This window comes from Salvia splendens, chromosome 6, assembly GCF_004379255.2.
Source record: "Salvia splendens isolate huo1 chromosome 6, SspV2, whole genome shotgun sequence".
Lineage (NCBI taxonomy): Eukaryota > Viridiplantae > Streptophyta > Magnoliopsida > Lamiales > Lamiaceae > Salvia > Salvia splendens.
In genome coordinates, this window is record NC_056037.1 from 2,105,314 (window position 1) to 2,129,102 (window position 23,789).

Genomic DNA, 23,789 nt, shown 5'->3' on the forward strand with positions numbered 1-23,789 from the left:
GATGACATCTACCAGTGTTATTTGTCTTCGATGACATCTATTAAAAAAATTACGTTTAATCTCATTTTACTATTAGATGACATCTACCCAGAGTGGGCGGACCTCATTAGATGAAATACCATTTCACCCTGGTAGATGTCATCGGAAATTAAAAACACTGTTAAAATTTACTACTAATTTTATGATCGATTTTTAAATGTATTACAAATCAGAATTTAATAAAATTTCATAATATTCTAGCTAATTTATCCATTATTTTTCGAGATTATAACCTTATCCCATCATTGGGAAAAAAGGAAAAATATGTCGATGCCCTCGGTAAATAGTACTCCAGCTAATCTATATGGGATTGGACGATGCATAAGAAGAACGACTCTATGCTTATAAAGAAGCTCTTGTCCATCCGAGATGAGATGTTGGACAGATGCACCCGAGACGAGATCACTGCACTCTGGAGTTCTTGGTTCGCGGGAAAAGGGGTTCATGAGGCATATGAGTGGTTTAGGCCGAGAGGTGAGAGACGATTCTGGGCTAAGTATGTTTGGAAGGACTATGTCCCTCCTAAGTACTCGTTCATTACTTGGCTCGCACTTCGAGGACGCCTTTCCACACGGGATCACCTCCATTTCTTGGAGAACTTGGACCCTACTTGTCAGCTGTGTCGTTGGGAGGAGGAATCAGCATACCATCTCTTATTCAAATGCCCGAAGACTTGGGCTGTTTGGGGAAAGATCATCGCAAGGAGATCGACGACGATCAGGAGTGTCATCAAATGGGCAGGACAGCAGATCAGAGGTTCACAGATTGTTCAGATGGCGAAGAGGATTGCACTCATGGCTTCAGTGGCGATCGTTCGGAGAACGCGGAACAAGGTTATCTTCGATGGGAAGACATGAGATGCAGTTAGGGTCATCTTTGAGATCGAAGAAGCTACCTACAACATCTTGTACTCACATTTCCCACACGAGCAGGTTCTTCTCCACCTTCCGGATAGATGATGGTGTTTACTTCTTTCGGATGTTTTGTCTTCGATGCACTTTGAGTCACTCGTCAGGGTACTCTTTTTCCCCTTGGGGGTTTTATCCCATGGGGTTTTTTCCCCAAGGGGTTTTAATGAGGTCCGCCCACTCTGGGTTTCGATGGGTGACTTGAACTGAGGTTGTTCTTGTTGGGGCCTTGCCCCTTGTTTTTTTTTCTTGGTTTCCACCATGTTTCTTCTTTCTAAACGACTTGTGGCTTTTCACTTGTACCCTCCTCAGGTATGTCTGAGTGTATGATGTAAACCAGAGTTTCAATTTTTAATTTATTTATTCATAAAAAAAAATATAAGTATTAATATTACTAATAAATGAATTTTCCTGGAAAGGAATAATATTAACAAAACGTGGATAATGTTATGAGACTTTTTTTTAGCCACCATTCAGTGTCTGTTTGTTTGCTTCTGCTCTTTCCGATGTAACATCAATGGCGGCCACCATTTGCACTAACCATATAATGACATAATACTATTTTATTTATTCATCATTAAAAATTGAAATGCGTTTCACTGTTACTGTTTCCACTTTCCACAGTTAAACAAATTCAGAAGCAAACAAAATAGCAATAAAGCACCAAATAAAAGTTGCTTTATTATCACCCAAACGAAGAGAAATGCATTATTACTCTTCAAAGCTAGGATTTTTCTAACAAAATTATTCTCTACCACATGTGATTGGTGGGTTTTGCTCCCTGATTGCATTTTATTTTTTCTGGAGGTCTGAATTTCTGAATAAAGTTTCGATCTTTATTAGTGTTTCTGGGTTAATCTTGAAGACAGAGGAATCTTGAAGGATTTTCCTTTGATTTCAGCTGAAAGCGCTATCTCAAACTTGAAATTTGTTGCCTTTTCGTAGATTGTCTTATTACAGATTGTGGGTTTTGAGATTTTGCGAAAAGATGAATTCTTTTGAAGGTGCCACTGAATATTGAAGCTGAAGAACTGAGGTACTCTTAGTTTTTTTGGATTTTGAACAGTTCAAATTATTAGAAAATTGGGGGTTTTGCGGCAGTTCATATTTAATTTAGAAACCCTTGATGCTAGAGTGGAAATTCATAGAAGATTGGTCACAAATTGTTTAGAGTTGCTGAGATTTAAGGAAGTGAAAGGGTTTGGGGATTGAATAAAGGGTGTGTGTGAATAATGGAGAAACAGACTAGTTTCCGGAGTCCTATAGTGGAGAAACAGCAGAGTTTTAGAAATGGGGCAATGGAGAAGCAGAAGAGCTTTAGGGGTTTGATGGAGAAGCAGAAGAGTTTCAGGATAGCAATGGAGAGACAGATGAGTTTTGGTGTAGACCGGAAAAAGAGCAAGGATTCTCCGGGGAAACGAGGAGACACCCCGCTTCATCTTGCTGCGCGGCCGGGGAATTTGGCGAAGGTGAAAGAGATTATTCAGAAGATGGAGAGTATCAATAATGGTGTGAGGGATTTGCTGTCGAAGCAGAACCAAGAGGGCGAGACACCTCTGTATGTTGCTGCGGAGAATGGGCATGTCTTGGTTGTGGGGGAATTCTTGAAGCATTCGGATGCTGAGACTTCTGCAATTCCTGCCAATAATGGCTATGATCCATTTCATGTGGCTGCCAAGCAGGGTCATCTTGGTAAGCATTTGATCGAGTAGCATTTGATTGAAACTGGACAAATGTGATTGTGCAGTTTGATGAAGTATTGTTTTTGCTTGTCTACATCTTTAATTATTGTTAAGAAATGATATGATATCGCTATGATGTAGTGTCTACTTGCATTTCTTGTTGACACGTCTTCGTTCGGATATGGGATGATGATACCGTTGATCTATTTACATAATGCAAACAAAACCGTTAACCTGTCAGCTACTTGTTCTTTCTTACTAGGCACTACTATGAAACAATCTGGTTGCGCATTTGATCTTTGGCTCAATCATGCATCAAATGATGATCGTTGTTCTCTATTCGTTTGAAACTAGAAGAATGTGATAGTGAGATTTGATGACATATTGTTTTTTGTTTGTCTATATCTTTAGTTCTTGTTAAGAAATGATATGCTCTCTCTGTGCCATCAATTTTCTTGACCATCTTCTGTTGAAAACAACAATTACTCAGAAATTTCTTGTTGAGTCAAGCTTCTTGATTCACCTTGTAACGGATTGATCTCGACTGGTTTGGGAAAACGAAACCATCAACCTATCAGCTACTTGTTCTTGCTTACTGGTCACTACTGTGAAACAATCTGATGTGAACCTTTTCATGTGAATATGCAGAGGTCTTGAAGGAGTTGCTCCGATTCTTCCCCAGCTTGGTGATGACGACAGACATCACCAATTCGACTGCCTTGCATACAGCAGCTGCTCAGGGGCACACCGATGTAGTAAAGCTGCTTCTAGAAACTGATTCGAACCTAGCTAAGATTGCTCGGAACAATGGCAAGAGTGTGCTTCATACCGCTGCAAGAATGGGGCACTTGGAAGTGGTGAAGGCTCTGTTAGATAAAGATCCAAGCATCGGCTTTAAAACCGACAGAAAAGGTCAGACAGCGCTACACATGGCCATCAAAGGTCAGAATGTGGAGATTGTAACAGAGCTCATAAAACCCGACCCGTCTTTGTTATCGGTTGAAGATAATAAGGGAAATACTGCACTTCACATCGCAACGAAAAAAGGACGAAATCAGGTTGGTCGATAAGCTTCCTTTCTCTTGTAGTATGATCTGACTGATATTTGGTTCAAAAACAAATCTTGATATATGGTATGGTTTGTAGATGGTCCAATGTTTACTATCCGTGGAGGGGATCGATGTGAACTCGACTAACAGTGCTGGAGAGACGCCTCTAGACATTGCGGAGAAGTTTGGAACTCCAGAACTGGTCACCATATTGAAGGAAGCGGGAGCCGTTCATTCCAAAGATCACGGGAAACCCCCGAGTTCAGCAAAGCAGCTCAAGCAGACTGTCAGTGATATCAAGCACGGCGTCCAGTCCCAGCTCCAGCAGACCCGTCAGACGGGTTTCAGGGTACGTAAGATTGCAAAGAAAGTGAAGAAGCTTCACATTGAGGGTCTCAACAACGCCATTAATTCCGCCACTGTCGTTGCTGTACTCATTGCTACTGTCGCGTTCGCTGCTATATTCACCGTGCCTGGTCAGTACGTCGAGGGTCCACAGGAAGGGTTTTCGTTAGGGGAAGCTCACATCGCGAACAAAGCAGCTTTCGTAATATTCTTTTTGTTTGACAGCGTGGCCTTATTCATCTCCCTGGCCGTGGTCGTGGTGCAAACGTCTGTGGTCGTGATAGAGCAGAAGGCGAAGAAGCAGCTCATGTTTGTCATAAACAAGCTCATGTGGCTGGCTTGCCTCTTCATATCCATCGCTTTCATCTCACTCACCTACATTGTGGTCGGGGCTCACGAGCAATGGCTTGCCGTGTGCGCTACTGTGATTGGTGGCACGATAATGATGACGACAATTGGCTCCATGTGCTACTGCGTGGTTCGACATAGGCTGGAAGACTCGAGAATGAGAAACATACGAAGAAGTACTCTTTCTCGTTCCCTCTCTCTGTCTATGGCATCCGACACTGAGATGTACAGTGAAAGGTATAAAAGAATGTACGCCGTGTAGACCATATTAGAGTTCAGGAGATACCTCTGGAGGCGAAGAACCGGCTGCTCCAACGCGATCTCCATGTAGGTACTACACGCTGCTCATTCGGAACTACATCTCCGTCGCCCTATACGTACAAAGCTCCGCGCTGTCTATGCACTGTGGTAGAGTATATTTTTGTAACTGATGTTTCCTATGTTTGATTCATCATATTATATGAAATAAAGCCTGATTTTGAAACCCTCATCTTGTTTGTTCATCATATATTCTTCATTGAAATCTTGCAAAACTGGAAAAATCTGTCTGCTAATAACTACATAATTATGTACAATTGTACATGAAATTGGAGGAAGGATTTAATGTTACTCTATATATATTATTGAAGGAAGCGTGTTTCATGAATTGGAGGGCTTGTTTCACTAGAAATTATAATTTGGATAACTGGTATATGTATAAATTTCACACTGTATATTTGACTTAAGTGATGCATTTTACAAGGGTTGTTTATTGAGATAAATGAAAAGTTAATTTAATTAGGGAGTACTAATGAAGGTTCAAAAATTCAAATATTGCTTATAAGTTATAACCATTAATCTCTAAATTCCCTTTACGATTTCTTAATTAACAATCAATTATCAATTAGGATTGGTTGATCCATAGCTAGACAAAATCATTTTGACTATAACATGATATGATCAACTATAATACACCATTATTCATTGACACAACAAAATGATCACTTATCACACATTTGAACTAATTAATCAAGCAAGAAGCATTTGAATGTGTTGATCCTTCTCAAAATATGTCATATCCAACTCATCCAAATACACCCACGCCTCAATCCCATCATTTTCCCTTGTGTTCATCAAAATCATCAAATCTTCAAGAGGAACATCGGCCAAACTCACCCAAATCGCTTTCCCAAACCCAAAATCCAACTCATAATCCCCAAATTTCGACCAATCAGTCACGTAAATCACCTTATAATCCTCCCTGATCAACCCTTTCTCAGCTATCTCGGCATAGCTATCCACCAAAGCCCACCTCCCGAACTCCTTGTCGCTCAAAATCCTCGCGAAGTCCTTGATTCCGCGCATGGTGGCTTCGCGCATTTCCCTCGGCAGCTTCGGGAAATCGGCGCCGCCTCCCTCCTCTCTTCCGCTCCGAGCTCCACGTGCGATATGGATACCCAAGTCCCGCACGCATGCTTCGACACGGGCGGGACTGTCCTCTCGCGCACGTTTATCGTGTGGGCGATTAGGACCGCTCTTGCAGTTTGAGTATGGAGCCTGAAAGGAAATGAATCGACAAGTGAAAGGAAGGACAACATGAAAAATATTGTAGAGTAATTAACCAAATATTATTGTGAAATATTCCATCCGTCTCATTAGAAATGAAACATTTGATTTTCGATACGATATTTTATGTAGTGTTGTTTTGATAGTTAATGATGAGATAATAAAGTAAGACAGATGAAAAAGTAGAGATGACGTTGTTTCCATTTTAACAAAGACAATCGTTTCATTCTTTATAAGACGGAGAGTATTTATTTGGTAACCTCCAAAACTTAAATACATACTTATGATTACCTGTGTTTATTTTCTAACAAAGGAGATCCGGCCGCGTGTCTAGCCTCATCAGCGCGGAGAAGCGCCTGCGTGAGTGCAGCCGACACCAACACCACCCTGGACAACGTCACACCCTCCATGTCCGGGTCTGAGTTGGCCCGGGCCCTCAGGGTCGCAATCGCCTCCTTGTCGAAGACGATCCGCTTCCCAACAATCCTCCTCTCCCCGACCCCGAAATCCAGCGGGGCGGCGCTCTCCGAAGGGAACAGCGCCGCTGAGCCGAAATCCGGGCGGATCGTCCGCTCCTCGCCGAGCGCGGCCTCAGCCCACGCGGCGAGGAACACGGAGAGGGAGCACGCGTCGAAGATGCGGTGGGACCCGCAGACGGCCACGGCGACGCCGCCGCAGAGGAAGGTGTTGAGCTGGACGGCGAGCATGGGGTCGTCGGGGCCGTCGGCAGCGGAGATGTCGACGGGGAGGAGGGCGTTGAGGAGGGAGGGGTCGGCGAGGAGGGGGAGGAGGTGGGAGTGGACGAGGGCGCGGGAGAAGAGGGCGTCGGCGTCGTTGCAGTCGACGGCGTGGAGGGGTTTGAGGTAGCGGCCGGCGAGGGGGTAGAAGGAGGGGAGGATTTGGGAGAGGGGGTCTTCGAGGTTGAGGGTAAAGGTGTGGGGAGGGTAGTAGAGGATGCGGATCACGTGCATTGGGGGATTGAGGTCGTCGATCATGGAGATATTGTAGCGGCGGAGGTGGGAGGGGGTGGCGGTGGCGGGTTTCACAAGTTGCCGGCTCTGCACCTCCACTCTCATTCTTGCTGTGGTTTCTTCTCAAGGCAAAATGTTGTTTTTATGAGTGTAAGAGAGGGTGTATAACTTCGTATATATATAGAAAAATGTCTTTGATCATTACTGTACTTGTTATTTACATTATCTATTATGAGGCGCTCATAAAATGCAAATAGTAAACATACTTCAGACTATGACCTGAACTATTTAAAAATGTCAACAGATAGTAACAAAAAAATGTCAACACAATGTCAACACGACATCAACCGTTGACATATATATTCCGTTGCTATTATTTTTTCATTTGTTCACATTTTTTAACGGTCCAGTTTGTACTATATTTAGAATTTGCATTTAATCACATCTCATTTATTATATAAGCATAATTATAGTAAGTTAACAAAAACCATTTTTAGGGCAGATTGCTGGGAAAAAAACGTGATGTTTTTGTCAAATTTTAGTCCAACGCATAATTTTAACATTAGTTGGTAATATCATGAAATTTGAATTTATTTTTATGGAAAAAAAATTAGGTGAAATTTCATTTGATATGGTAGTTGAGAAATCATACGTAGACTAGTAGACTTTATCTCTAGTGAATTATATGACATTGTCTATTCATGAACAAAATAACGCTGTTTGGTTGAAACACATGATCAATATGTTACACGTAAGCTTATATTTTTGTCGTGGATTAATTAAGGACAAATCCGAAATTCATTGATTTTCTGTTTGATTTTTAAATTTGTGGTACGAATAAGAATTTAATCAAAGTACATGACTTTTTTCTGGCAATTTATCCTAGATGATCACGTTATAGCAAATTCACAACCTCTTTGACGGTTCATTTAGTATCACTTTCTCAAATATCGAATCCACAACAAATCTAGCAAGAAAGTGCCATTATATCATGATTCGAATTAATTAAATGACCAAAACATATATTGTAAGTTGGACTTCAATGTGAAAACATAATATTCAAGGATCAAGATAATCTTAAACTAAATCTAACACGATAAGGGAACCACATGTATCTTGCATTTAGACAATATTGTTGTTCCCTAATTTGGATTATAAAGATGTCGTATCATGTTTAGATTTGGTGACATCGGAATCAAATGGGAGACTCTCACCAAATTTCGATCTTTCTTATATTACGTACATGAATAATGTCGCTCTCGATTTTGTTTCATGAAATTATTTAATGTGAGATATGATAGGTGGCACATATTGAAAAATAAGGATTTGTCAATTAAATCTAAAATTTACTCAATCTATATGACTCGACTTTTATAATGTTACAAATAGATACTCAAATTTTTTATTACTTGTTCTTTCGCAATAACTCATGGTGTAACGTGTCTAACCAATCACATTTGTCGAAAGAGAGAAAAAATAAGGAGAGAAATGGTTTCTGTTGGTTTAACAATATGTCTGGATAGTGAATTTAGATTAGGGGTAACAAATCGTGCGTGTCGGGTCGTTATCGTGTCTACACGATAACGATACGAACACGATAACAACAAACACGAACACGACCCGTTAAGAAAACCTCAAACACGAACACGAACACGACTCGCTACCCTCAGACACGAACACGACACAAACCCATTAACGACACGAACCACTTCGGATCAACAAGACACGATAACAACAAGTACATGAGATGACATGATAACGACTCGATAACAACACGACCTGATAACGATTAAACCTATTAAAAATATTAATAATATTAAAATATTATTTGTTAACGGATAATACGAACCCGACACGAACACGACACGAAATTTTCATGTCCTTAATGGGTCGACCCGATAAGTACACGAACCCAATAAGCTCTGACCCAAACCCATTAATTTCGTGTCGGTTCGTGTCGTGTTATCGTGTCGTGTCAAAAATTGTCAGCCCTAATTTAGATGCACATATTCTACCTTATATTCTACCTTAATCAAGACTGAAAATCTTAATCCAAGAAGCCCTAACTGAAAATCTTAATCCAAGAAGCCCTAAAGGCCCAAACCCTATTTGAGATATTAATAGTAAGTAATGTAAGTAATCCAAGGTTGTAATTCTGGGCCAGCTCGGCCCAGATTCTACTTTTTAATTCACTACTTCATAACATATTCTGTTGAAGTGGGCTGGCCCAAATTATTCGCTCTATTAATGTAGGAAAACATAAAACAAAATCTAATAAACCATAGATTTATTACTGTTGGCAAACAAATAACTAGTTATATAGTCTCATAAAAATAAATGAAAATAATTACACCAAGTTATACTACTACATTTATTACCATCCCACTACTACAAAATCGAACCTACATAGCTGTATATATACTGCAAGAGCTATGAAAAATTTATTATTCAAGAAGCAATAGATGTCACCATTTACAAGGCTAAATTCTTAGCCTTTGAGCACTTATATGAATATCTCCTCATTAATTCTATATAACTGAAGTAAAGAAACCTCTTCAATTCTATGGCATACTGAACTTAACTATACCATCATCTATCACACACTCACAGTGACACCAATAACAAATCTCACTAAATAACAACATGGATCGAAGAGTGATGCTAAATGACCACATGACTATCCACGCAATATTAGATTAGTAAATTTAGGTATTTAATCAGAAATTTTGTCAAGCTTGATGTAAATCTCCCTCACATAAAATGTGATGAGACTGAAGAAAAGTGAAAAAAAAAACGTAATTTACTTAATACAATCCTAAGTTGTCAAAGCCATATATGATAAAGATTAAATAATGGGAAGCTAGAAAAAAACAGTGAAAAAGAAGCTCCTGGCTTGAGAAGCTAAAATATGCAAGGATAAAATAGTAAATCAGTGAAAGTTGAACCAAAAATTGTAAATAAACGGATTTATTATACAGTGTTGTCATTTATTATGTTATGTAAATAAATAAAATAAAATAAAATAAAATAACAGAAATAATAAAATAGAGAATAAGTGTTTTTGTTTCAGATTGTCACTATTAGTGAGTCAACAAAAAGGAAAATGTATCAATTTAAATGTGTTGGGAAATATTAATAACTTATTTTGTAATATCTGAATTTTATTGGTACGTTTCATGTGTATAAAGTGACACATATGGACATTGACATGGTGAGCTATAATGATTATAGAAGTAAATGGGTTTCATCTTAAACCCAATTGGTAGTTTATGGATTGCATGTGATACTTATATAGGAATTCTAGTTCTCTCTTTGTTTATAAACTAAACGGCCTTATACAATGAGGATATTCCGACAGGTGAGTTTTACGGGGTCGACAGCGACAGGACACCGGATAATGCAGGCAGCGGCGACTAGCAACTTAAAGCAAGTTTGCCTAGAATTGGGAGGCAAGTCTCCCTTCATCGTGTTCGACGATGCTGATGTTGAGAAGATTGCTTGCTTGCTCCTCTTGCTCTCAGTGCTTGTCTCTTTAACCAGGTAACAATTTCTATTAATTTTTTTTTCCTTTCATCTATTTCTTGAATCAATGCTTCTTCATAATTCGAATTGTGATCCCAAATATAATTTTTTGCACTATACTTAGGCAGCTGGTGCAATTTGGATAAATTGCTATTTTGCATTTGACAATGATGCACCACTTGGAGGCTGCTATAAAATGAGTGGATTTGGGAAGGATATGGGGATGGATGCTCTTCACAAATATCTTCAAGTCAAATCTATACATAACTCTCCATGGCTGTGATTTCACTTGATTTTGGGACATAACACTAGTCATGTCCTATGTTGATTTCCACTATTTGCTTTTGTGATCTTGGTGATAAGTATTTTTAAGGTAGTGTCTTTTTTTTGTGTTTGTATGTGAAATAAAATTGGCATGTTTTAATTTTTTTTTTCTTGGCAATTCTTTTTGTGACTTTCTTTGATGAGATTGTGGACTAATCATTTTCGCCACATATAGATGATAATATATAATGTGTAGTCTCTAAAATAAAAAATATTAAAAGTTCTGTGTATATACAAACACAATGACCCATAATCCTAATTAAAATTGATGAATTGGTCGAATTTGAGAGTAATTACAATTTCAAAAGAGAAAAAAAATTCAGATATTATGTTGTTAACATTTGAATGTGATGCTGTAATAGCAATTTTGTGTGATTTCAAAAACTATTTATCCATAAAAGCTTAATTGAAACTGCAATAAGTTCAAAGTTTGAGATTTAAATTTGCGCAAGGCTTCAAAACAAGAAGGATAGTGAGATAAATTATACTCCCTCCGTCTCATGTTACTTGCACTGTTGCTTTTCGGCTCGTCACAAACTCCTTACACTATTTATAGTTTAAGTTAGAATTATTGCATTTAATTAATATGTTAGTTTAAGTTAAGAGCTCATTTATGAAGTGATGTCTCATTACACTTAAAATTCTAATTTAATTACACTAAAAAATCAATCCCAAATTTACGGCCTAAATGAAAAGTGCGAGTAACATGGGACGAAGGGATGGAGTACTAGTATAACACATAAAAATGCCAGTATTTTCTGCTTGTAATTCGATCTCCATTCATATATCTTTCCCTTAATTTTAGTCAAGATCATGTGTTAATAGGTAAAAATGTCATATTCCATTAGTTATTTATGCAAATGTCATGCTTCATTAAAACATTTGAAAAATGCTCTCTTTTTTGTGAAATGACTATTATACCCTTAAATATTGATAGTATGTATACAATTTTTGTGAAAATCTAATGTAGTGGTAGCCACTCTAATTTTTCTGAAAATGTAATGCATTTGACGCCACTCTAAATCTTGGCTTCAGCCAATAACAATACTCCATGATATCACAATCGATGTATACCCTTTATACTCCGGAGCAACAATAACAAAACTCACAACTCGAGAGTATGAATTTTTCACATTCATTGGTGCGAACACTACATTTATTAGCATCTTCATTCCAAATTCTTATTTTAGTGAGCAACAACAACACTGTGGGTTGGCAATCTAACACCGTCATATTTATGCCCTTGGCTTATGAACGCGGTATCTCCAACATTCAATTGCATATTTATGTGCAATATTATCAACATTCATAATACAAAAAAAAGTACTCCTATTAAAAATAGTACAGTAAAAAAAAATCTTAAAACAGTATATTTCCACATATTTGAGTGCATATAAAAAGCCTCCATTCCCGAAAACCCGAAACTTCGGCGATTTGTCTTTCTCCTTCACTTCAGTCTACTCCTCTTCTCGCTGATTTCCCTCTCTTTCTCTGTCGAAAGAATAATCCAATTCAATTCAGTTGATCTGCAGATCATCCAACTACTTTGACGATTCAATACTTCAATTCCGCATTGATGGATCAGGAGCAGGCTTCTGAAGCCCTAAATTCACCTTCCGCTGCAGTCGGCAAAAAGCTCAACGCCAAGGCTCCCGAATTCGTGCCCCGCGCCTCCTCCGCTTCCTCCACTGCCGCACAGCCTCCGCCGCCGACGCTGCCTCAGCCTATATACGCGAGGCCGCCGTCTTTTGTGGCGCCTCTGCCACCGCCCTACTACGGATACGAGGCCTTTTACCAGCAAGATGCGGCGCCGTTCTACGCGTATAATGCGAATCAAGGCGGCCGGGGCGAGGATCCGGCTGAGGGAAACGCCGGTAGCTCCTCGGCATCGAAGAATGGATTGTCCGATGCACACCAGAAAGTAGTCAATCAGGTTAGGTTTTATATTGTAGTGAATTCTCTCTTCGTGATTCTAAGGTAAAGAAAAAGTAGAAAAAATGGCACGGTATAGAAGATAGAAGTTGGTTGTTGCAGAAGTTTGGCAAAACATGGCTTAATGTGTATATATAGGAGTATTCTGCTATTGTTTTCCCTACATAGTTTCTTTTTTTGCAGCACAATGGCAAGCTCTTCTGTATTGTGTAAAAGATACTTTACTATAGATCCTGTATTTACAGTCCCTTAGTATCTAGATTAAAAAAAAATTCAGTTGTCAAATGTTGGTTTTCTATAATAAAAGTTAACTTCTCCAACTCTTTGTTTGCTGCAGGTGGAGTTCTATTTCAGTGATATCAATTTGGCAACAACTGATCAGTTATTTAGGTTCATGAGCAATGACCCCGAAGGATATGGTGAGGGTTTTCGTACCACTGTTTATTCTATTGAATATGTTAAACTCTATCTTAAACATGGTGTCTTACAATATCCAGCTGTTCTTCTTCCTTAATTGAAACTGTTTGTCTTCTGGAACTAGGATGTTGGTGGTGTTCCCGTAAAGTCAGTATAATGAAAGGCTAGAAGTAGGTAATATAGGAATAAAGGCATTCTTATCCCATCTAATAAGATCTTGTAGTGAATCAGAGACTCTGGTACAGCTAATCATTGCTATTCAATCAGTGATCCCTCTTTTTTTTTTGTCTCTAACTAAAAAGAGAGGTAGAAGCTTTGTTGGTGAGGCTGTTCTTAAACTTACCTCCTAACCAATTTGTATTAACATACTGTGATATGGAATTTCTGGGTTTTGTTCATGCCCTCCCATTTCTGGGAGTTACTAGTAATTTCTAATTTCTGGTGTTCGATTTGAAAGTAAAGTCAGATGGTTGTAGGATGTTCTGTTTTTCCCTACTGCTGGTTCAAAATTTTTATTTCATTATTGCTGCTACCATTTACTGACTGTTAACTGTCTTTCCAATATCATGTCATGCAGTGCCACTTTCTGTTGTTGCATCATTCAAGAAGGTAAAGAGTGCCATTTCCGACATTATGCAGCTTGCTAGTATCCTGCAGAGCTCAAGTAAACTGGTAATTTTGGAGTCCCCAATCCCCCCAACTATTCTGTAGTTCACTATTCTGCGAGTTTGAACTTCATTACTGAGTTCGTTTTTGTTGTCATTTCCTTTTTTGCCTCCAGTTAGTAAGTGAAGATGGCAACAATGTTAAGCGGAAGCATCCATTAACTGTATCCGATATGGAAGAGCTGCAAGTAGGTGTTATACTCCTATTTTGTATCTGCCATTGTGTTACGCTTGCAATTTGAAACTGCAAAATTTTGACATCTTTTAGGCTATGTTCTGATTATTTGAGGTTTTATATTTTTTCCCTCGTGAGTTAAATGTAATTTCCTTGTCTGGTATCATCCTCAATCACAGTGCTTTTTGTCTGTAGTCTCGTATTGTCATTGCTGAAAACTTGCCTGAGGATCATTCCCACCAGAAGCTCATGAAAATTTTCTCATCTGTTGGAAGGTAAATGGTTCTCCTGTTTTTGCACAACTAATACAAATTACAAAAAGAATATAGTATTTCATTAGATTGAGTTGCACTCCTGTGTCTTATGCACACTTTTGATGATATTAACAGCGTTAAGTCGATTCGTACCTGTGCACCTCAGAATTTAAATGGCAAAACAGGAAAAGGTGACAGATCACACTTTACTGGCAAGGTATTCATTTAGTAACAATTTCATTTCATGTCTCATGGGGCTGCTTAATTATTTAATTATGCAAAGGACATTATATTCTGCACATTTTATATGGAAATAATAACATAAATATAGTACTACTATACTATAGTAAATTATTGCATTTGAAATAGGTTTCCATACAAGCTCAAAACATCAAATAAGTTACTACGATCTCCTATTAAAGAATATGCATACATGTAGCCATTGGTCTTGCTATAACTTATTCCCATACTTAAACTCCCAATTTTGTCTAACCTCTAAATTTGGTACTTCCATGTAGTTTCACGCTTTTGTGGAGTATGAATCTGTTGAATTTGCTGAGAAAGCGGTATGAGATTCTGAATCCCATAAAATATGTAAATTCCTGTCTAGCTTAGGACATTGGCTTTTGAACAGCTGGAAATCTTCCTGGCTCTGTACGCAGGTCGCTGAACTGCAAGATGAGAGCAACTGGAGGAATGGACTGAAAGTTCGTTTGCTGCTTAATAGTCCTGTATGTATCACTCTCTTGTTTATCTATACAAGCAATATTTTACTGAAAATTGAAAAGATCTAATCCATTCAAATATCAGTTCCCCTCAAATGCCATATATTTATTGCTTGTTTTTTTTTGAGGTATGCATGATACATCTGTAAACATAATATCGATGACATGCTACATTTATTGTAGAATTTGGTTATGGTAGATTCCCTCCCCCATGTTTGTTCTTCCTTTCCTTTGTCACATGGTTGGTTCTGAAGCAATAACTTTGTTAATTTTTTTATTATCATCCATTGCTGTTGATTGTATATTGGCATGAGTTATAGTTTTGTATGCTTATTTTAAAGATCTACAGGTGAAATCTACTCAAGCACGAACAAAGAAAGCTGGTCACGAGGGTCAGCCTTCTGGTAAGAAAGACGAGGCTACTGTTAGAGAGATGCAGGCTTCGAAGGAGAATCACTTGGAAGAGTCGTTGCAGAATTGTGCTGCACAAAATCACGAACTTCAGGTAAGGTTCCCGATTTAATAGAAACACCATTTTTTTTCTATTTCAACTCAAGAATTAGGAATTGAGTATTCCAGATCTGTTGTTTCAATTTCAATTGAAAATTTCAATAGTTTTCAAACTCTATCAGGTGGTCAAGTTGATGATGTGTTCGTCTCCTTTATCTACTTTGAAAAATAACTTATTTACTGAAAAATGTTTGATATTAGTGTTTAATTTGGATGGATGAACCCGAATGAGGATGAATGAATCCTTGTGTGGTTTAAATATGATGGAATCACCCTAATGAGGATGATGGATGCACCGTGCTTCCGAATGTACACGAGTTTTTTCCTTACGAATGACAGTAATATCTTTCATGTGTACAGTTGGAGGATTGCACAAAAGGCAATGGACTGAAGAAGGGGCGCAATACTGGAAGTTGTGGTGGAAACGGTGGTGGGAGGGGCCGAGGAAAAGGGAAGGGACAGGGGCAGGGACGTGGACGCCATCAGCACACGGCTAATGGAGGAGGTGGCGCTTTGGGATCCACGTCGTTGGATGTTCCAGTGTTGAATAACTCATCCAAGACATCCCCGGTTCCTCGCATGCCAGACGGCACCAAGGGATTCTCTATGGGGCGAGGGAAGCCGTTAGCCCTATAACCTGCTTAATGCGAGCAGGTACGGGAGTAACCATCCTCGGCTTAACGGGTAGTCTGTCGATTTGTGAATCAGACTATGCTTTGTAACAGAGTGATATGATTGTTGAACTTGAAAGAAAGCTATAGTAGTATTGGTGTTTCCCTAATCAGTTTTAGAAGCCCCCTTCGCTGTAGATATTCAAATGTTCCATCTTCATCCAGATATTATACCCATGTGATATTAATGAGAGCAAGAAAGAAAAGTCAAGAATTACTCTCTCTCTCTCTCTCTCTCTCTCTCTCTCTCTCTCACACACACACACACACACACACACACACACCCATCTGTTTCGAGCGAAAATATTGGTTGCATATGTTGAGTTTTATGTTGGATTGAAATGGTCCATTAAAACCCGGGTCAGTTACAAAATTTGCTATTTTTAAAAGTTGCTGGAAATATTTTTTTTTTTCTGAGTAAGCATTTTGACAATGGCTTTTCTCAAACCAGTAGCAGTTTATTGGAGATTACAAATAGCATTCCAAATTCAGAAACGCTCAAATGTTAAAAAAACACAATGTCATGTAGATGTCAGAGTTTTATCCAAGTAAATCTACGAATTCATTAGCCTCTCCATCACCAGTTTCACCACTGCAGGGCCATTCACAGTAACTGCAACTTTGACTGTGGGCTTATCGGACCATTCTGTAACTTCCTCAAACCTTGTTATGATGAAACGTTAAAATGTCAGCAGATGATCGCCATCGGAACAGATATCAATGTTATCAAATAGCGGATATGGCGGCGCCATGGCGCTATGACATGGCGTTCTGTGGTGGAAATGCTATAGCAACATGGCGCTGTCATAGCACCGCCATATCCGCCATTTGACAACATTGCGTGTGTACTGCATTTAGGAATGGGGCATTATGCAAGAAACATGGATGTTAGAGCTGTATTTTATGCTTTATTAATTGTTTTAAGAGTTTTAGATGTTATATTTTTGTTATTTTCCAATTTTTGAATTATGTATAAATAATAAGTATTATTTTATTTATTTAATTATTGACCGTCATATCCGCTATATCCATGTGGCGGTTTTTAGGCGAACCGCCATAAGCCGCCATACGAGATTGATAACACTGACAGATATCACATAAAAATGCAATGATAAGATTTTTTATTGCGTCACCGGAATTTGAGAATATATCAAGAAGAGTCACTTTAGAAGGAAGAAGTTCTACCTTTTTTGCTTGTTATAGAACAATGTTAGACCCCTTGTAATGCCCACTGTTTGGACACGAACAGCACCTTCCACATAAGTTATCAACGAAGGATCAACAGCAGCAAGAATAGTTGTTGGGTCGTGAAGATAGACACCTGCGTTTTGTGGAGTTGATGTCAGTGAAAACATATAATCTTGCCATCCTTCTAATCAACAGTTCTTTAAAGAAACCTTTCGTGCTGTATGCATCGTGATGATATCCAAAGTATACATCCAGAATCTTGCACATATACTGGGCAAACTTTCCACTTGATTTTGCTAGCTTATCTCGATCAGCATCTGAAAAAGGAAAGTGAAGACAAACTTTTCCGGGTTAGAAGACGCACAGTTTACAGGCGATGTTGAAATAATGCCTACATGTCTCTGAAACAAGTTTGTTCTTCAAAGGTACTTCTATCGAAAAACTTAATACACAGAACATATTTATAACCGAATCAAGCTTCAGCTCATAATTTAAAATTTCAACGAGTTTCCAAAGGATTTTGAATGTTTAAGAGTTCAGTTCAATGGTATAACAGTTCTCGGACATGGATTTGACTATGAATGGTTTACTGAGTATGATTACCAGTTAAAACAACTTGATGAGTGACATTTATCCCTATAGCGAGAATATCAGCTCCGCTGGTGAATACAATATCCGCTGCATCAGGATCTCCGAAAATCTAGTCAAGCATAACAAAAGTGAACATAAGAAAGTTGAGGAAAAAAAGAAGTCTCATTTGAAAAACACATTAAAATTGTTCATTGATTTACATTTGCCTCGGCTGCTGGATTCACGTTTCCATTTACTGAAAACGCACCACCAAGAAGGATAATTTGTTGAACATTTTTAACAAAGTCAGGATCTGATTCTATGGCCTGCATGAACCAATAGATCTCAGAGAAAAGAAAACAAACGGCCGAAGAAGCAATGCCAGATCCTAACCAGTGCAATATTCGTCAGAGGACCCAGTGCCACCACTGTGACCTTTCCGGGGTGAAGATTTACTTGCTCGGTAAGAAATTCTACAGCAGACTGCTCAATTTGTGCCCCTTCTGGTGGAGGAAAGTTTTGATTTCCCAATCCATCGGTACCATGCACAAAATCAGCAATCCGAAGTTTTGTACCTTTCTTTACATGAAATGAGTTTTACAAATCGTACCAAAGTACAAACTCAATGATTCACATCGCATTTCATTACAAAAGATATTCAAGAAAACAAACCAAAATAAAAAAAGAAGGTGACATATTAGGATTTGCACAAACCAATGACAATAATAATCAGGTAAACATGCACCGAGTTCATTACTTCCAAAGAAAAGGAGGAGAGTGATTAGATAAATAAAACTTACAGAGACTACTTCATCACTCATTATAGCCTGATACTTATCAGATTTGGTTCCTTTATTTATTGTTCACTCGGAAGAGTAGAAACATGACAGTTATGGCTTCATGCATCAGCACAATGTCAAGTAAGACATCAACCATGTGGTTATTAGAAATCAAATCTACGGCATGATCCTTTTAAGAACATAAATAAAGAATTGAGTAAGAATTTCTGCAAATAACAACCACATTCAGAAGCATAATTTATGTATTATGGAAAAATAACAGATATCGGATTGGAAATGAAATGGAAAACTAAAATGTATACAAGCACAAGACCTCTAATTAAGTAAAAAACAGAAATAATTAGTGATAATACATACAGTGATGGTCACATGAGATCCTTCAGCCACAGGAATATCTGTCCTCCCAGCAATCTCCAACTAGAAAAGTAGTACTTTCCAAAATTTATCAAAATACTCAAAACCTCAGCTACTAAATATGATAAAGATATAACCACTGTTTCAGTCAACACCAAAAAGAATCATCATAACTGTGCACATTCAAAATTGCAAATTAACCAATATAATAGGCTCATGAATATGGAAACAATAAACTAATACAGTCTTCACAATTGACTATCAGCAAAATCCAGATAGAAAACTCTAAAATTTTGATGGAGAGAGAGGCAACAATTCACCAAGTGTAGAGCATTTCTGGTGGCGAGTGCGGTGTAGACATTGCCGTAAATGGTAGTGAGCCCAATCACTTCAACTTCCGGTGATTGCAGCGCCACAAATATTGCCATCGCATCATCTGAAAAATTCAGTACACAAAATTACACCGGAACTTCCAACAATTCAGTAACAAATTCCGATCAAATAATTGCTTATATACCAATGCCGGGATCTGTGTCGATTATGATCTTCTTGCGTTCCTCCATTAATTGAATTCGATAATTTCAATTTTTCAGCCTGAGATCCAATATCATATTTTATGTAAATATTGGAATATTTGAATTTTTAATTATAATTTGATTGCGTTTGGATATTGTAGATGTGCGTTGTTTTTTAGCTGGAGTAATTAATTTAGTTGTTTTGTTCCATTTTGCAAACATAGCTGTCAGCAACCACGTTATATTAAATCATTTTTTATGTTTTAGTGAAATTAGTAAAATAATGGATTAGTGCATACCAAAATTTATTGTTAAAATTTCGTTAAAAAGATTTGAGGCGTGATTTATCTTTAAAAATAGAACATGGGTTGGGCTTAAGAACAAACGAAAAGGCGACCCAATCAACTCTTCCTTGAAATTAACCTAATATTTCTATCAATATATGTACCATGTAAGCAAAGAGTGCGTTTACAATCGAATCATATTCAAAGCTCAAAAATTTCTCTTCCTTTTCAAATAATGAAATCAAGAAAGTAGGAGTAGTACATTGATGAATAAAAAAGTCTACCAATTCTCAACAAATTTATTCAAATTTTTGAGGTGACCAACCTCAGGCTTGTTGGTAGGAACCCAAGTCGTATCCCATCGTTTGCGTTTCTCCACCATATAATTGTACAAAAACTCAACACTCGATATCTCAATACCTCTCGCTTTCACAAAATCACTCAAAGCATCCTTCAATTCACCCTTTGCACCCTCCAATCTAATAGAGGGAACATAACTATTAGCCTCACAAAATGATAATTTGTCAACACAAATTTCGTCACCACAAACATTAGCTCCTATGTCAAATGTTCCCTTGTCCTCTTTAGAGATAGACACATTTATACGAACACATTTTTTCACCTCCGATTTCTCATCTTCGTCTGTTTTTTCGGGTATATTGTGGATAGGGTTCACGGTGACCTCGATTTTCTCCCTGCCCAACTCCCTCTTCAACATGATGTGGCAATACTTATCCTCGTCTTCGATCGTGAACGGGAGATCCGCCGGCACTGTCCTCTACAACTCATAAATATGTAATTAATTGATTTGTTATAAATAAATATATTGAAAAGGAAAGGGTAAATAGATTACTCTTTTCATGACATCCAACTCAACGGCTTTGATTTCGGAATTTATGGCTCCGATGAGTTTAGAGCGGCCGGAGACGGTGGAGAAGAAGCGAGAGGCGGCGGTAGAGGTTGAAACTAAGCGAAGCATGTTGAAAATATTTTTGACACTATTAGAAATTATTAGTAATGTATATATATAAGTTGTTTAAATGCTAAACTTATAGAACAAGTTTTAGGGTTTGCATGACTTGGCTACCAAGAAAATAATTGTGATACGATAGTATATGGTTTATTGATTCTCCTTGTATATTTTTATTCGGGCTGGAATTTTGCCTTTTCTATGTCACATATATTTCACGCTTTATTTATTATTTTTTAAATTCTTATTTGAATCGTCATTACTTACACATCACATGTTGGGGTATCTTCAAATTCAAAGGGAAGAGAAAAAAGTGCTCTGCTTTTCAAATGTCTGGCCACCAAAACTACACAATGAAGATAAAATCGATGTTTTCTTTAATTAATCATGGAATAGATTCAATTTGCTTTTTCAAATTTGGAAATCAAATCTTATTGTAAATTAACTTTAAACAAAAATATGGAGTACAAACTACCATAATGAAGCTAGATTGATGATCATCATGTGCTAAACTTTTTCTAAAATAATGCTTCTAAAATATTATTCATATGAGTCATATCTTTTAAAAAGTTGAAATGGAAAAATATGTTCTCGTGTCATCGTGTGAAACTATATAAACTTTAGCACACTTTTTTAAATGAATTTCTTCAATATTACCATTCAATAGTATAAAATTATACGGAGTAAAACTTAGTGGGAATTTTGACTTCAAAAATTGTGATAACATAATTAATATAATACTCCATATGTAACACTCATCAGCAATTAATATTATGCAAAAAAAATATAGTATGTCAGTCATAGCCTTCTGCCTACCGATGATGATGAACAAGACACTGCTACTGAGTACTACATAGTCAGCTTTGGATTTGTAATTGCGATTTTTTAATTTTAATTAAATATTTTTAAAAAAATTAATAAAATTATCATTTTGTAAGTAGTAGATATAAATATAATTATTTCTCATAAAAAACAAACAGCTCTCACTGTTTGAAAATAAACCGTTTCACTCTCCACTCAATTTATTCATTTCAATTCGCAGCTGAAAGAAATCCAAACAATGGAGAGAGAGTGCATGAGGAAGAAGAGAGAGAGTTTGGAGGAGAGAAGAAGCCCACTGCAAAATCTCAATGGCCTTCCAATTCACAGACGCAATACCAAAAACATCTCCCCCATTTCTTCGTCTTCCGCGCCTGCTGCTTCAAGATCATCGCTCTCTGTTAACAATACATCTTCTTCAACTCCATTTTCTCATTCTTCGAAAACCCATTTTCACAATAAACAAAACCCTCTTCCAAAAGCAGCAAAATTCAAGCCCAATGTTCCTACATCAAGAAAGCCCTTTTTGCAGACATCAAGAAAGGATCTTGATGCAAAACCCACTTGCAAGAATCGGCAAAGATCAAAACTTTCTCCTGTTCATGGAAAATCCGAGAAAGGGTCTCAAGAATTCCAGAAAAAGATGAAAATTTCAGGTAACTACAGAGTATCTAATTCTGATGGTGGTAGTAGTTCCAATTGTGCTGAACTTTGCACTCCACATTCTCTCAATTTATGTGATCATGAATCTGCTGTAGATGATTTAGTTTATGAGGGAGGTGAAGCTGCAAATGATGTGAAAACACACCTGTTGAGTGAGGCATCATTGTCCCCTGAAATTCAATGCCAATCCCAATCTAGAATGGTGGTTCTCAAATCTGTTGGGACTCCTGTTTTATACGGTGCTGGTCACCTCGTGTCGGGTATCTCTGATAGGCGAAAATCGAAGCTCAAAGGCAGCCTTAAATGAGGGCTGCAGGAAAGGGGGATCATTTTTCTGATGAGAATGCGAGTGGTGATTTGCAGGTTCCTTTGCTTGCTGAGGCTTCTGTTAGGTGGCATTTGTCTCCCTGTGACCTTAGGAATAGGTTTGACCAAGATAGGAATGTATGTGATGATGATTCAGGCACTGCCGACTCGTTATCTTGACCTTCGATTTTGTGTGATAAGAGTAGTTATAGTGGTAATGGTAGTGTAAGAAATGTGGAGATTGATAGGAGTAATGTAGCTGCTGTGCTCACAAAGAATTTGGAATGTAACATGGATGAATCTCTTGCTTGTTTGAATAGTGGAAATATGATTCAGACACCGGATTCAGATTCCAGCTCAGGGATGCGTTTTGGCAGGTCTAGGTTCGAGGTGAATCTTAGCAACTCCTTTTGGCCAGATTCAATAACTGAACTGCTTGAGGGAGTGAAATTATCACCTAGAAATGAGGTTTCAATGTGGGGTGGTATATTTGTTCACCTCCCGTTTCTCTTGTTCCAACCCGGATACAGAAAAATGTAGACAGTGTTTCTTCTTGGGTATCTGATACTACTAGTGATAATCTTACCTTATCTCAAATGAGAATATCATGGTGTGAAATCGGCGGTGAAGTGGATGAGTTTGACTCCTGCTATCAGATGAAGAGATTGATGGAGATAAAGCTTGTACAGTTGTTGGTTCTGTTGAACATGAGGATGATGGTTTTAGGATAGGAAACGAGCTTTCCCCGGTGATTCTTGACTACGAACCTTGCCTTCCTGCTGAAGGGAAGGGCAAGTCTTTCTCAACTGGAAGTAATGCATGAGCTGAGTCCATATGCACTGGCTTGCTTGCTTCTGATGGTTCGGATTGGAGTTATTTCAACGTCGGATAGAGCAGTAGAAAGTGAGTATCTACTTTTTCTTGCTTTTGTGCATTTAAAGTTGATAGAAGATATTTGAGAATAAGCTTTCAATGTCAATTTCGAATATGGAATTAGAAGACAATTACATAGAAACAGAAGATTTAAACTATTAGCCTATTTGTAGTGTGCAAGAAATTTGTAAGATGTTTGGAGTTGTGTTTGCAACTATTCTTGCAGGAAGAGTGAAGTAGATAGCAAATACAACACAACGACACTAGCCTCGTCTCTCTCGTAGTCCTCTTAATTCGCGTCATGGAATCTGATTTTACCACTTGTTTGTTAGAGAAGATGGTGTTAACGTTGCCAGTGTTAATGA

The 23,789-nt window shown here is 38.0% G+C and overlaps 5 protein-coding genes and 1 pseudogene across 9 annotated transcripts; 3 read left to right on the forward strand and 3 right to left on the reverse strand.

The window, feature by feature from the left end:
- The first annotated feature begins 1,589 nt into the window (after positions 1-1,589).
- LOC121809466 (ankyrin repeat-containing protein At5g02620-like) lies at positions 1,590-4,861 on the forward strand. Its single transcript, XM_042210104.1, has 3 exons — positions 1,590-2,639; positions 3,278-3,687; positions 3,776-4,861. Exons 1-3 carry the CDS (start codon positions 2,180-2,182, stop codon positions 4,631-4,633), a joined length of 1,728 nt encoding a protein of 575 aa, XP_042066038.1. The 5' UTR covers positions 1,590-2,179; the 3' UTR covers positions 4,634-4,861.
- Positions 4,862-5,335: 474 nt separating this feature from the next.
- On the reverse strand, positions 5,336-6,992 carry LOC121807529 (annotated as a pseudogene).
- A 5,121-nt stretch (positions 6,993-12,113) lies between these two features.
- Positions 12,114-16,299, forward strand: LOC121808348 (la-related protein 6B-like). The gene is made up of 10 exons (XM_042208774.1): positions 12,114-12,666; positions 13,003-13,084; positions 13,660-13,754; positions 13,864-13,935; positions 14,118-14,197; positions 14,312-14,393; positions 14,695-14,742; positions 14,839-14,907; positions 15,251-15,406; positions 15,772-16,299. Exons 1-10 carry the CDS (start codon positions 12,310-12,312, stop codon positions 16,045-16,047), a joined length of 1,317 nt encoding a protein of 438 aa, XP_042064708.1. The 5' UTR covers positions 12,114-12,309; the 3' UTR covers positions 16,048-16,299.
- Positions 16,300-16,472: 173 nt separating this feature from the next.
- On the reverse strand, positions 16,473-19,685 carry LOC121808349 (probable uridine nucleosidase 2). Of its 2 annotated transcripts, XM_042208775.1 has the most exons (9): positions 19,512-19,685; positions 19,315-19,430; positions 18,998-19,057; positions 18,234-18,419; positions 18,062-18,166; positions 17,874-17,970; positions 17,480-17,587; positions 17,268-17,403; positions 16,473-16,745 (listed from the first exon to the last, which is right to left on the reverse strand). In XM_042208775.1, exons 1-9 carry the CDS (start codon positions 19,555-19,557, stop codon positions 16,637-16,639), a joined length of 963 nt encoding a protein of 320 aa, XP_042064709.1. In that variant the 5' UTR covers positions 19,558-19,685; the 3' UTR covers positions 16,473-16,636. The 2 variants fall into 2 exon arrangements, with proteins under 2 accessions (XP_042064709.1, XP_042064710.1); XM_042208776.1 differs by lacking the exon at positions 18,998-19,057.
- A 232-nt stretch (positions 19,686-19,917) lies between these two features.
- LOC121807500 lies at positions 19,918-20,778 on the reverse strand. 2 transcript variants are annotated; one of them, XM_042207740.1, is made up of 3 exons: positions 20,647-20,778; positions 20,416-20,571; positions 19,918-20,272 (listed from the first exon to the last, which is right to left on the reverse strand). In XM_042207740.1, the coding sequence occupies exons 1-3, from the start codon at positions 20,770-20,772 to the stop codon at positions 20,252-20,254; spliced, it is 303 nt and encodes a 100-aa protein (XP_042063674.1). In that variant the 5' UTR covers positions 20,773-20,778; the 3' UTR covers positions 19,918-20,251. The 2 variants fall into 2 exon arrangements, with proteins under 2 accessions (XP_042063674.1, XP_042063673.1); XM_042207739.1 differs by having other exon boundaries at positions 19,918-20,571.
- Positions 20,779-21,775: 997 nt separating this feature from the next.
- Positions 21,776-23,666, forward strand: LOC121807151. Of its 3 annotated transcripts, none has more exons than XM_042207357.1 (2): positions 21,776-22,238; positions 23,208-23,633. In XM_042207357.1, exons 1-2 carry the CDS (start codon positions 21,824-21,826, stop codon positions 23,372-23,374), a joined length of 582 nt encoding a protein of 193 aa, XP_042063291.1. In that variant the 5' UTR covers positions 21,776-21,823; the 3' UTR covers positions 23,375-23,633. The 3 variants fall into 3 exon arrangements, 2 of the variants coding, with proteins under 2 accessions (XP_042063291.1, XP_042063289.1); XM_042207355.1 differs by having other exon boundaries at positions 21,780-22,238; positions 22,341-23,633; XR_006051758.1 differs by adding an exon at positions 23,651-23,666 and having other exon boundaries at positions 21,791-23,454.
- The last annotated feature ends 123 nt before the right edge of the window (positions 23,667-23,789 follow it).

Bases quoted from the DNA above. Each gene is read 5' to 3' on its own strand.
- LOC121809466 (XM_042210104.1), top strand. From the start codon at position 2,180: ATGGAGAAACAGACTAGTTTCCGGAGTCCTATAGTGGAGAAACAGCAG. The intron at 2,640-3,277 runs GTAAGCATTTGA...GTGAATATGCAG, and splicing joins TGCCAAGCAGGGTCATCTTG to AGGTCTTGAAGGAGTTGCTC. The intron at 3,688-3,775 runs GTTGGTCGATAA...TATGGTTTGTAG, and splicing joins CGAAAAAAGGACGAAATCAG to ATGGTCCAATGTTTACTATC.
- LOC121808348 (XM_042208774.1), top strand. From the start codon at position 12,310: ATGGATCAGGAGCAGGCTTCTGAAGCCCTAAATTCACCTTCCGCTGCA. The intron at 13,085-13,659 runs GTGAGGGTTTTC...CATGTCATGCAG, and splicing joins CAATGACCCCGAAGGATATG to TGCCACTTTCTGTTGTTGCA. The intron at 13,936-14,117 runs GTAGGTGTTATA...TTTTGTCTGTAG, and splicing joins CCGATATGGAAGAGCTGCAA to TCTCGTATTGTCATTGCTGA.
- LOC121808349 (XM_042208775.1), bottom strand. From the start codon at position 19,557: ATGGAGGAACGCAAGAAGATCATAATCGACACAGATCCCGGCATTG. The intron at 18,167-18,233 runs GTTAGGATCTGG...TGGTTCATGCAG, and splicing joins CTCTGACGAATATTGCACTG to GCCATAGAATCAGATCCTGA. The intron at 16,746-17,267 runs GTAGAACTTCTT...CATCATAACAAG, and splicing joins TTCTATAACAAGCAAAAAAG to GTTTGAGGAAGTTACAGAAT.
- LOC121807500 (XM_042207739.1), bottom strand. From the start codon at position 20,772: ATGCTTCGCTTAGTTTCAACCTCTACCGCCGCCTCTCGCTTCTTCTCC. The intron at 20,572-20,646 runs GTAATCTATTTA...TATGAGTTGTAG, and splicing joins AGTTGGATGTCATGAAAAGA to AGGACAGTGCCGGCGGATCT.
- LOC121807151 (XM_042207355.1), top strand. From the start codon at position 21,824: ATGGAGAGAGAGTGCATGAGGAAGAAGAGAGAGAGTTTGGAGGAGAGA. The intron at 22,239-22,340 runs GTAACTACAGAG...AATCTGCTGTAG, and splicing joins GAAAAAGATGAAAATTTCAG to ATGATTTAGTTTATGAGGGA.